The sequence below is a fragment of the Rana temporaria genome, chromosome 5 (assembly GCF_905171775.1).
Source record: "Rana temporaria chromosome 5, aRanTem1.1, whole genome shotgun sequence".
NCBI lineage: Eukaryota > Metazoa > Chordata > Amphibia > Anura > Ranidae > Rana > Rana temporaria.
This window is the reverse complement of record NC_053493.1, coordinates 391453597-391466380: the sequence shown is the minus strand read 5'-3', so window position 1 is coordinate 391466380 and position 12784 is coordinate 391453597. Positions and strand designations below refer to the sequence as shown.

At 43.8% G+C, this 12784-nt stretch overlaps 1 protein-coding gene across 1 annotated transcript in view; it reads left to right on the top strand.

Moving 5' to 3' along the window:
• The window catches only part of FBXO32 (F-box protein 32), a 53817-nt gene extending 43652 nt beyond the window's left edge, over positions 1-10165 (top strand). The window contains exons 6-9 of the mRNA XM_040354928.1: positions 2513-2697; positions 4507-4689; positions 7858-8001; positions 9017-10165. Of these exons, the coding sequence (XP_040210862.1) occupies positions 2513-2697; positions 4507-4689; positions 7858-8001; positions 9017-9106 (602 nt within the window). The 3' untranslated portion in view covers positions 9107-10165. The remainder of the gene's footprint in view (positions 1-2512; positions 2698-4506; positions 4690-7857; positions 8002-9016) is intronic.
• The last annotated feature ends 2619 nt before the right edge of the window (positions 10166-12784 follow it).

Below are 12784 nucleotides of genomic sequence, written 5' to 3'. Positions count from 1 at the left end.
GGATGAAAAAAAAGGAAACAGCTTTTCCAGTATAAAAAAAAAAAAAATGCTCTAGAATGCAGTGAGAAATGTATTTTTATAAAAATAAAAAAAGGATCTGAGTTAAAGATATTTATTACAAATAAAAAATGTTTGTAATAAATATCTATTTTTTTAAATCATTTATTTATTTATTTTTTATAAAAATAAAAAAGGATATTTATTACAAATATATATATATATATATATATATATATATATATATATATATATATATATATATATATATATATACATACATACATACATACATACATTTATTTATTTATTTATTTATTTTATGCAGCTAGTAAAGGTAGCTGAATTTGATTTTGCTTTTTTTTTACCCACTTTACAATACAGCTCAGACTGGGAGAGGAATGGGCAGAAGTAGGAGCCAATCTGGTGTGCTGCATACACGCATGCAGAAACAGGAGGAGAAAGCAGAGTGGCAGAAGTTGGCTGCTGCTTCTTCCATGTCAAATCTGAGCTTCAGGGCAGGAAGGTGACCTAAAATTGTTGCCTGAAGTTTAACTAAAGGTGGAGAGGGGTTAGAACAGGGGTTAGAACACCTGTCAGTTTTTATTGTTGTGTGTATCCCCGTTAGGGAGTTTCATCTTTTCTTTTACTTGACCAGCAAATGGGATTCTGGTTACTTCTACGGCATGGATAAGTATTTCATGCCCTTCTGCATAACTTTTATATATTTTTTTCTTTAAAAAAGGCAAAGATGGATGAGTAAGTTGGACAACAAGTTGACCAAGTTATGTAGCTATAAAGGTGGAATATGTTCCCAACACACTAATGCCACGTACACGCGATCGGTTCATCCGAAAAAAACAGACCGATGGATTTTTTCATCAGATATCCGATGAAGCTGACTATCATCAGTCTTGAGAAAAAGAAAATAGTTGCGCTGATAAAGTGAAATTGAATTTTGATGCTCAAAATCCTAAATGTTAATAAGACCAAGCAATAAAGTCCAAAGATTCTAAAGTCCTCAATTGGCTTGAATTAATAATAGTGAAGCAAAAATTGCAGTGAACCCCAAAAAAATTGTAACCACCACCGATAAGAAAAACACCATATGAAATGTGCGCTTACCAGAAGGCAAGCATAATAGGCTTGCGGCTGAACCCCAGCCAGGGTCTTTACACTGGAGTGGCCACCGACATCAAGGGTGAGGGTCCTCCCGATTACCATGGATGACGTAATGCCCCAGAGAGAAAAGAGACTCACAATAGTGATGTACCATTAATATGATATTAGCTATATAGTAACACACTAGGGAGAAGAGAACCACCACCGACAGGAAGCACCATATAAAATGCGCGCTTACCAGACAATAAGCATATAAAGCTTGCGGCTGAACCCCAGCCAGGGTCTTTAGACTGGAACTGTCTCCAACACCAAAGGGTCATAATTCTCCCGGTTTCCAAAGTTACAGTAAACCACCGGAAAATATAATAAACTCACAATAGTGATGTACCGTAAAAATTGCCAATTTAATGTAAAAAAATACACTTACAGAAATATCTTTCTTAAAAGTCTCAAAGAGTAAGCCGGCCGGCTTTTTACGAAACGCCCGTCCTCATGGACCGTAACACCACACGTCAGAACGTCTCCTTGCCCGACGTACGTTTCGTCAAATAATGACGTCGTCAGGGGACGTCTTGCCTACACACCATCAGTTAAAAATCCGATCGTGTCCAACGCGGTGACGTAAAACACAACTTCGTGCAGAGAAAAGTGAAGTTCAATGCTTCTGAGCATGCGTCGATTTGATTCTGAGCATGCATGGATTTTTGACCGATGGATTTCCCCACAGACAATCATTTTTTTCTACCATCACAAAATTTTAAAACAGGTTCTAATTTTTTTTCACCGATGGGGAAAAAAAAAACGATGGGGCCCACACACGATCGGTTCGTCTGATGAAAACGGTCCATCGGACTGTTTTTATCAGATGAACCGATCGTGTGTACAGGGCATAAGGAACCGAGGAAGCCTCTTAAATGAGTGGTGAATCATCTTCAACATTACAGAACGAGTCCAAGTACATGTGACCAACTACCACTAGCTATGGTTCTGCCCTGCGTGGGCAAAGCACAGGTTCACTTTAAGGGAGGAAATTAAGCAGGGGAGGGCTATTCTGTTTACAATCCTGCCTTAAAGCGGAACTAAACCCCTCCTATCTTTTTCAGCCAAGGAAGCTGCAATCTTGGCCTCTGTTTGATCTGTAACTGCCATCATGCTGCACATGTGATCCGTTATGACACCAGCCATTGGATGGTTTGGCTAAGAGCACAACCAATGTGACAGTTACATTTGCGGCATGTGCCATGAATGTAAATGTTTTTTTAAACCGATAAATCGGTTATTTCCACTTTAATTTTAAAGAACTGTCACTTGTTTTCTTTTATACTCTGATCCTTGTTCTAACAAGACTATGCTTAATGCTGTTGATTTAATAACAATTAACTTTTTCTGGCAGTTGTGAATGATCAGCAGAACATTCGCCTGATAAAGGAATTACTACAGACCCTGTATGCATCACTGTGCACGCTGGTGCAGGGACATGGCAAGTCTGTCTTGGTAGGAAACATTAACTTCTGGGTCCCTAGGATGGAGACCATTATGGACTGGCTGCAACAACTGCACAATATTAAGATCACCAGGGTAAGTTGGCACACACCTACCTGTGTACTGCCAGATCTCCTACAATAGCTTTGTTGTTAAAGTATACGTTCAGTAATTGTTATCCAGTTACCGTTACTTTTTTTTTATGTCATGTGACAGTGGCACATGTGTCAGTATTTTTTTTTTTTTAATTTTATTTTTTTTACTATTTTTTATGTTTTTTTCAAATGCTTTCATTTTTTAGGGAGGGGGGAGTGGATGGTTTCAGTGTGTTTTTTATTAAAATTTTTATTATTTTTTACAATTATTTTTTTATTTTTTATTTATTGCAATTTTTTTTTTTTTTTTAGCCTTGTTGGGGGGCTTTGGTGAGATATCAGGGGTCTTAACAGACCTCTGACATCTCCCCTTTGAGACAGAGAAAGTGACTAAGGACACAGATTCCCCAGTCCCTTTGAATGGAGAGAAGACAGCGGCTCCTCTCCATTCATAAACTGAAACATCGTAACCTGTGTTTACGATGCTTCAGTTATATGAATAGACAGAGTCAGTGATCACTGACTCTGTTCATTCAGAAAAGGTAGGAGCTCCTACCTCTGCTCTCCATCCTGACAGAGGGGATGGAGGGAGATATGGAGGGTGACACGGAGCGCAGAGGGGGACATGGAGGGCGACGCTGAGCGCGGAGGGGGAGAACAGCAGCAGGGAGGGGGGACATGGAGCGCGGAGGGGGAGAGCAGAAAAATGGAGGGTGACACCAAGTGAGGAGGGGGAGAGCAGCAGCACGGATGGGGGACACGGAGCGTGGAGGTGGAGAGCAGAAGAATGGAGGAGGACAGCAGCAGCAGCACACAGGGGGGACACGGAGCACGGAGGGTGAGAGCAGAAGAACGGAGGGTGACACCGAGTGAGGAGGGGGAGAGCAGAAGCAGAGAGGGGGGACACGGAGCGCGGAGGGGGAGAGCAGAAGAACGGAGGAGGACAGCAGCAGAACGGTGGGGGGACACGGAGCGCGGAGGGGGAGAGCAAAAGAACGGAGGAGGACAGCAGCAGCACACAGGGGCGACACGGAGCACGGAGGGGGAGAGCAGAAGAACGGAGGGTGTCACCGAGTGAGGAGGGGGAGAGCAGAAGCACAGAGGGGGGACACGGAGCGCGGAGGGGGCGAGCAGAAGAACGGAGGAGGACGGCAGCAGAACGGTGGGGGGACACGGAGCGCGGAGGGGGAGAGCAGAAGAACGGAGAAGGACAGCAGCAGCACAGAGGGTGGACAGGGAGCGCGGAGGAGGACAGCAGCAGAATGGAGGGGGGACACGGAGCGCAGAAGTGGAGAGCAGCACTGATGGGGGAACTGGAGGAGGATGCAGGGACAGTCAGCGGTGATCGGTGCTGCTTTAGGGGGGAGTTACAAGCACCGATCACCGCTGTATAGATTTCACTAAAATAGCTGAAAGGGGGTCCAGGAAGAAGCAGTCAGGCTGTATTGAAATCTATACAGGGAGATCGGTGCTTGTAAATCCCCCCACCGCACCGATCATACCTGACTGCCCAGGTATCGGGTGAAGCATCGGAGCATTTTCCCCGAGTACAAGTACTCGGGGAAATGCTTCGTATGGGTACCGATACTAACCCTACTCTCCAGTAACTGAGTTCCAGCAGGCTTTGGCCTGGCACCATTGATGTTAGATGTTGCCTAACTTGCCTGCTGGGCTAGGGTGGGCTTCCTGACCCTTTCTACTCTTCTTATGATATGATATGAAGTTGCATGTTTCCAGCAGAAGTGCACTGTGGTGGTGTTCAGCCCTCTGCATTCCTCACAGCTTAACTCAATGTCTTTTCTATCTTTAGCCCGCTGTTAAGGGAATGACCTTAACCGATCTCCCCTTGTGTCTGCAAATGAACATCATACAGAGATTAACGGATGGGAGGGACATTGTCTGCTTGGGTCAAGTGTCCTCAGATTTGCAAATTCTCAGCGAGGACCGTCTGTTGTGGAAAAAGCTCTGCCACTATCACTTTACAGAACGCCAGGTAACTGGACACCCCCAGGTGCACACAAAAAAATAAAACCCATTGTGTTGGCTTTTCATAGCATTGCTTTAGCTACGACAAAGAGAGCTTATTCTAATATGTCCCACCGGCCTCCGACATATTGTGTGGCTTCTCCTGGACAGATTGTTCCCATTAGTGTTCATCACACATCATTGAATATATCTGTGGAGGTAATATGGAAGAATTACAGGCTGCTGAAATATAAACTGATGATTATCTGAGGAGCGGATGGCCTTTGGTGATTAAAGAGATGTGATGTAAATGTACAAGCCTGGTCCTTCCTGTAATAAGGAAACCAATTTGGATGAAGATGGATGGATAGATGACTGGATGGATAGATAGATAGATGGATGGATAAATGGATTGATGGAGAAAGGATAGATCAAGAATGGATAGCTGATGACTGGATGAATAGATTAGGGATGGATGCATAGATTAATGGATGGATAGATGATGAATGGATGATGGATAGATACATGGGGGGGGGGTAGATGGAGGATAGATGATGAATGGATGATGGATAGATACATGGGGGGGTGGATAGATGATTAATGGATGGATGGCTATGTGGGTGGGGGGGTGGGGGTGGATAGATGATGACTGGATGAATAGATAGAAGATAGATGGATGCTTGGATCAGTGGACGGATAGATGATGGATGGATAGAGAATGAATAGCTGATGACTGGATGAATAGATATAGCAGGGATGGATGCATAGATTAATGGATAAATAAGGATGAATGGATAGATGAGGAATGGATAGCTAATGACTGGATGAATAGATATGCATAGGGATGGATGCATAGGCGTGCACAGGGGGTGTGCCTAGGCACACCCTAATCATAATGTGTGGTGCCCATTCCCCCTACTTTTCGGGCTTTACCCCAAGTTGCCCCCCCCCCCCCGGCTCTGCAGTGCTGCTGGCTTCCCTCCTCTCCCCCTGGCTGCTGTGGGGGATGTTTCAGGATGGATAGTTGGGGAAAGGGCTAGTAAATATGTAATTTGCTGGCCCCTTCCTTTTCTGAATGAACACAGAGTCAATACACTCGCTCACTGTGTCCATTCAAGCATATTAAACTGTGATTTATATGCTTCCGTTTGTAAATGAACGGGAAGCCACAGAGCACTTCCCATTCATTCAGTATCCAGTGCAGCTGAGGCTGCAGAGAAAGGTGTAGGTGTTTGAGCTTTGGGGTACACACCCTAATGCAATAGGCTGCGCACACCTATGGATGGATGCAGAGAACAATGGATGGATAGATAGATAGATAGATAGATAGATAGATAGATAGATAGATAGATAGATAGATAGATAGATAGATAGATAGATAGGGGATTAATAGATAAGAGGATGGATGGATACGTGGGGGGTGGATAGAAGATGACTGGATCAACGGATGCTTGGATCAGTGGATGGGTAGATGATGGATGGATGGAGAATGAATAGATGAGGAATGAATAGCTGATGACTAGATAAATAGATAGAAGATAGATTGATGCTTGGATCAGTGGATGGGTAGATGATGGATGGATGGAGAATGAATAGATGAGGAATGAATAACTGATGACTAGATAAATAGATAGAAGATAGATTGATGCTTGGATCAGTGGATGGGTAGATGATGGATGGATGGAGAATGAATAGATGAGGAATGAATAACTGATGACTAGATAAATAGATAGAAGATAGATTGATGCTTGGATCAGTGGACGGATAGATAATAGATGGATGGAGAATGAATAGATTAGGAATGAATAGCTGATGACTGGATGAATAGATATAGCAGGGACGGATGCATAGAATAATGTAAGGATGGATCAATGGATGGAGAATGGATAGATAAGGAATGGGTAGCTGATGACTGGATAATTAGATATAGGATGGATGCATAGATCAATGGATAGAAAAAAAGAGGATGGATAGATGATGGATGGCTAGATGAGTGATGAATAGATAGAGGATTGATGGATGATGACTGGATGAGAAGATAGAGGATATATGGATGCATGGATTAATAGATGGACAGATGAAGAATGGATGGACAAGTGGATAATATATGGATGCATAGGTGATGGAAGGATAAACTAATGAGATACAGATAGATGAATGCATGAATAAAGGATGGATGATGTATGGATGCATGGATTGATTGATGGTGGTTGGATAGATCAATGACTGATAGATAATAGATGGATATATATAGGTAATAGACCGATAATGGATTGCTGGATAATAGACAGATAATGGATTGCTGGATAATAGACAGATAATGGATTGCTGGATAATAGACAGATAATGGGTTTATGGATAGATAATAGACAGAATGGGGATTGCTGGGAAATAGACGGATAATATTAGACAGATAATGGATTGCTATATAAATAATACATGGATGGACAGATTTTCCTTCTACTGGATACCTCTATACTGGACAATGTAATCAGCATCCTTGCTTAACGATTACAGAGCTAAAAATAATTTGCACTAAAATCAGAGTAGCAAGTGTATTGCTTTTACATGTTATGCCTTAATGACAGCCTTGCAGTAAGATGACAGCAGTGAAATGGCACTATACTGTACTATTGTGGGAGAGGTGACAGTAGATGAACTGAATAGTTCCTCGTAGATCTTTCTGGTGAAGAGATAATTTGCACATTTCAGAAATCCAAGCTATCATGATTGATGAATTGTATGAATCTTTGATGGTAGATTCCTGCCTAGATTTAAGATAATTACGTTTGCAATTTACCTGGTTTTGAACCTGATTAGTTCATGATTATTGTCTCCTGAGCTCCCCCCCCCCCCAACCCAACCCAGCAAGGTAATATAGAAATACAGGGTGCGTGTCACATGTTCCTACATATCGAGAAGGTCTATGTATTTCTTGGGGGCTCTGATCGTAGACTGGGACAAAGGGAAAAGTGAAAGATACTAGACTTCCATTAACTCCACAATCACACTACATTATCGGGTCTCGGAGCTTTGTTGCACGTCTCTCCCGTCATTGCACAGCCGGCCTCTGTGGCCACCATCAGCACTTGTGAGATGTTGGTGGAGCTTAAAAACTTTTATAATAGGATGTCAAAGTTTGAAAGATAAGATTTATGAGTGATACATTTTTGTGTTTCTTTTAATTTTATTTTAGATCCGTAAGAGGCTTATCATATCTGATAAGGGAACTCTGGATTGGAAGAAAATGTATTTCAAACTGGTCCGGTGCTACCCCAGGAGAGAACAATATGGAGACACTCTACAGTTCTGCCAACACTGTCACATCCTGTCCTGGAGGGTGAGAAAAAAATGACTAACATTTTAACTCCCGGTTTGGCTCTTGGGTGCTGCCGCCACCATCTTGGCTAAGGGAAACTGGTAGCGAAGCCTCTGAATGGGCCGGCTGCAGGGGGGAAGAAGGGGGGCGAACGTCCAGCTCACTTTGTCATGGCAAACTGAGCCGGAACTGGGAGCGGGTACCTGTCAAAACCAGGTACATACTTCCCCCCCACCCTCCCCCGAAAGGTGCCAAATGTGGCAGCGGAGGAGGGGGGAGGAGGCAGACGAGCAGATTTCCCTTTTTGGGTGGAGCTCCGCTTTAAGGGCTAAGGGAAACTGGTAGCGAAGCCTCTGAATGGGCCGGCTGCAGGGGGGAAGGAGGGAGGCGAACGTCCACCTCACTTTGTCATGGCAAACTGAGCTGGAAGTGGGAGCGGGTACCTGTCAAAACCAGGTACATACTTTCCCCCCACCCTCCCCCGAAAGGTGCCAAATGTGGCAGCGGAGGAGGGGGGGGGAGGCAGACAAGCGGAGCTTCCCCTTTTGGGTGGAGCTCCGCTTTAAGGGCTAAGGGAAACTGGTTCCGAAGCCTCTGAATGGGCCGGCTGCAGGGGGGAAGGAGGGGGGCGAACGTCCCGGCTCAGTTTGCCATGACAAAGTGAGCTGAAGTGGGAGCCGGTACCTGTCAAAACCAGGTACCTACCCCCCCCCACCCTCCCCCGAAAGGAGGCCAAATGTGGCAGCGGAGGGGGGGGAGGCAGACAAGCGGAGCTTCCCCTTTTGGGTGGAGCTCCGCTTTAAGGGATCAATTAAAAAAAAATAGCCTGGAGTTTGGCTTTCAGCACAAAAATGGCAATTCAGCTTGGAGTGCTATACAGAGCCACAATGTTTGGCAATGATAGCAAGTCATGAAACGCGCATGACCGATCCTCTCTAACATGGAGTAGCGTTGTTATTAAATTGTCATAAATTGTTCTTTTTGTAACTTTTTTCTCCCCTATCTCACCAATCTCCGTTTATCCCCCCTCCTTTAGGGTACAGAGCACCCCTGCACAGCAAACAATCCAGAAAGCTGCTTGGTCTCTCTCTCTCCACAAGATTTCATCAACTTGTTCCGGTTCTAAACTTTATGGATCAATTTAACAAGCTGAACAATTTTAAGGTCCGCACCTTCTCTGTGAATAGTGTACATTTTGCAAATGGCATAAGCCACAGATATTTCTTGTGGAAGAGGGCAGAGTTTACTTGACTCTTCTGTCCGAAGAAAGTGTTTTACTACGAGACTTGGCTTGGACTTCTAGAAGCGTTGGCCAAGGATCTTCGTCGTTTGTGGAAAGAAGTCATCACAGTGTGCACTAGGTGGATTTGCTTCCAAGGAGCAGGAGCTGGGATGGTCTATAAATAGGATTCTCAGCATTTATGGACTAAGGCTTTATTGAAGTCTCTTTACCTTGCTGGGAAATTTCAACAAATGACCTGGTTTTGCCATAAACTGTGCTATTCCTCAGCACCCCGCCCACAGAATGTTGGATACACCACACATTTCTCTACCTCTTTTATACAACCCCCTTCCATCCAGTAGAATTTGTTCATTGCTCAACACCGAGCAGTCAGATGTAGAAATGGTAAAGGGTGAATATTTTAAAGGGACTTTAAAATGTAATTGGTTTTAATTTTCCTATTGGGTGAGTCTGTTGAATATGTGGTAAGACGAATAGATGACTACACTTTAGTTTAGGACTGCTTTTTTTTGAGGAGAAGCTCCTCAATAAAGTGGTCCAGAAGAATGCTGGAGTTTTTTTTATTAATTAAAATCTAGGCAATCTAGTCCAGTAACAAGATTCTAAAGCGTTTCGGCTTACAAAGCCTTAATCAGAGCCAACTTCTTGTTCCCCTTAAATGCTGCTCAGTCTGGAAATGGCGTTAATTATTGTAGATCTAAACCCAATCATGAAAATTCCGTATAAATGTTGATGTTAATGTAATTTCAAAAGTTCTTTCCAATTTTTTAAAAACAAGCAGCCTTTAAAAAAGAAAAGAAACTGGTAATCCCGCCATAAAGGTACTTGTTCGTGTACTTCCTGTTATGTGGGTGAGAACTGCATCCCAGTTGTGTCGTCACCCTGTTACATGGAGACTGCAAGAAAAAACAAAGGAGGATGGTGGCACATCCAGGAGTAAAATCAAAAAACTTTATTGAAGATCCATAAAATCAAGGAACACGAGAATACATCAATCCAATAAGGTGCTCAGTGGACGTGTTTCACACAAATGTACTTACTCATCATGTTTGAAACGTGTCCACTGAGCACCTTATTGGCTTGTTGTATGTCATTGTCCTAGATTTTCTGGATTTTCAATTAACTTTTTTGATTTTACTTCCGGATGTGCCGCCATTCTCCTTTGTTTTATGTGGATTTCTCTGGCTGCGGACCAGGCGGGCACCTGGACTCCTCCTATTAGCTCATCAGATCAGGTGGGCAGCCAGCTCTTTCTTCCAGGAGACTGCAAGAAGCCATGCCGTCACACTTTGTGCAGGCATAGGCCCGGATTCAGATACAATTGTGTATCTATCGGCGGGCGTAACGTATCTCAGATACGTTACGCCGCCGTAACCTAGGGCGCAAGTTCCGTATTCAGAAAGAACTTGCGCCCTAAGTTAAGGCGGCGTAGCGTATGTGGTCCGGCGTAAGCCCGCGGAATTCGAATTCTCCATGCAGTGGGCGTGTTGTATGGTAATGAAGGCTGACCCCACGTAAATGACGTTTTTGGCTAACGGCGCATGCGCCGTCCGTGAACGTATCCCAGTGCGCATGCTCCAAATTAACCCTGCAAAAAGCCAATGCTTTCGACGTGAACGTAAATTATGCCCAGCCCTATTCGCGCACGACTTACGCAAACAACGTAATCGATGGAAAATTTGACGCTGGCCCGACGTCCATACTTAACATAGGATACGCCTCATATAGCAGGGGTAACTTTACGCCGGAAAAAGCCTAACGTAAACGACGTAAAAAAATGCGCCGGGCGGACGTACGTTCTGAATCGGCGTATCTACCTAATTTGCATATTCCTCGCATAAATCTACAGAAGCGCCACCTAGCGGCCAGCGTAAATATGCAGCCTAAGATACGACGGTGTAAGAGACTTACGCTGGTTGGATCTTAGGGAAATCTATGCGTAACTGATTCTACGAATCAGTCACATAGTTATGACCCCGCACGCTCAGAGTTACAAAGGCGTATCCGGAGATACGCCGTCGTAACTCCGATCTGAATCCGGGCCATAGTCTTGTGTTGTCATTATCAGGAAGCCTTTGCAGAGCCAATACTCATGCGAGTGCATGCTGACAAATATCGGATGAAAGAGACTGGTGGAGGTCAGCAGTTCTGAGCTGCGAAAAAAGAAGGGAAAATAGTATTTTATATAAAAATATGGAAATTGTTTGGATACACAGGGGTTGATTACTAAAACTGGAGCAATTCGACTGGTACAGTGGTACTTGTAACTTCAGCTTGTTCATTTAAGCTTTCACAATACGACCTGGAAGCTGATTGGTTTCTATGCAGAGTTGCACCAGATTTTGCACTCTAGTTTTAGTAAATAACCCCCACAGTGTTTTAGCAAATGAAATGTCATCCAGTTAGGGTTTGGATCTACTTTAAGCTCTGCTTAATCCATGCAATACAATAAAATATGGGGATACGGGCTAACAACAAAAGCTAGATAGCACTAGGGATAGAACACAACGCCATTGTGGGGATAGGCTGGAAATTTGAGAGTCTAGAAAGGTGTTATAATAGAGAAAAGTAGTTAGGCTGGTCATATTTTGCTCAGTGGTTGGACCCATTCTATTTAATCAACTTCTGTTGAAGGAGCCTGTTGGCGATTTTTTGGCTAAACAGCAGCTTTGTCAAATCAGATGGAGCCACTCTATAGGGGAGATTTACTAAAACTGCAAAATCTGGTGCGGCTCTGCATGGTAGCCAATCGGCTCTAACTTTAGCTTGTTCAATCAAGCTTTCTCAATAAAACCTGGAAGCTGATTGGTTTCTTTGCAAAACTGCACCAAATTTTGCACGCTCCAGACCCAGCTATCAAAATACAATAGTCGTTAGTCGTTAATCTGCATTGAGGTGGAGGAGTCTCTCTAAACCCCCCCCCCCCCGCCCATTCAGCCATGGGCTGTGTATGACCAGCTTTACTAGACCACTACAATTCTTTTAATTTTGCACAAAAATACATATACCGGTACATAGTGAATACAGTTTTATGCCAAAAGCAATAGCAGGTTCTTGTCCCATTAAATCACCTGTAAACTCAAAACACAAGTTGGCCTGTCTTTTTAAATATAAAAAACGTAAGTTATTTGAACTGGCGTTAAATTATTAATTGTAATTAAGGCCTCGTACACACGACCGAGAAACTCGACGGGCGAAACACATCGTTTTGCTCGTCGAGTTCCTTGTGAAGCCGTCGAGAAACTCGACAAGCCAATTTTCTCCATTCCCGTCAAGGAAATAGAGAACATGCTTTTGGCTCGTCGAGTTTCTCGACAGTTTCCTCGACAAATGTACACACGACCGGTTTCTCGGCAAAAAAATATCTCCCAGCAAGTTTCTTGCTGGTTTTTGCCAAGAAACTTGGTCGTGTGTACGAGGCCTGCAGACAATTCCTGCAGCCACCAAGGTCCAGACCTGCAGTTTTGGAGCTGGAGGGTCTATCTCTTATGTGTTCCGTTGGGTCCCTGCGGTGGAATATGGGACTTGTAGTCCCTCCAATCATAGATATCTGTGAATGGC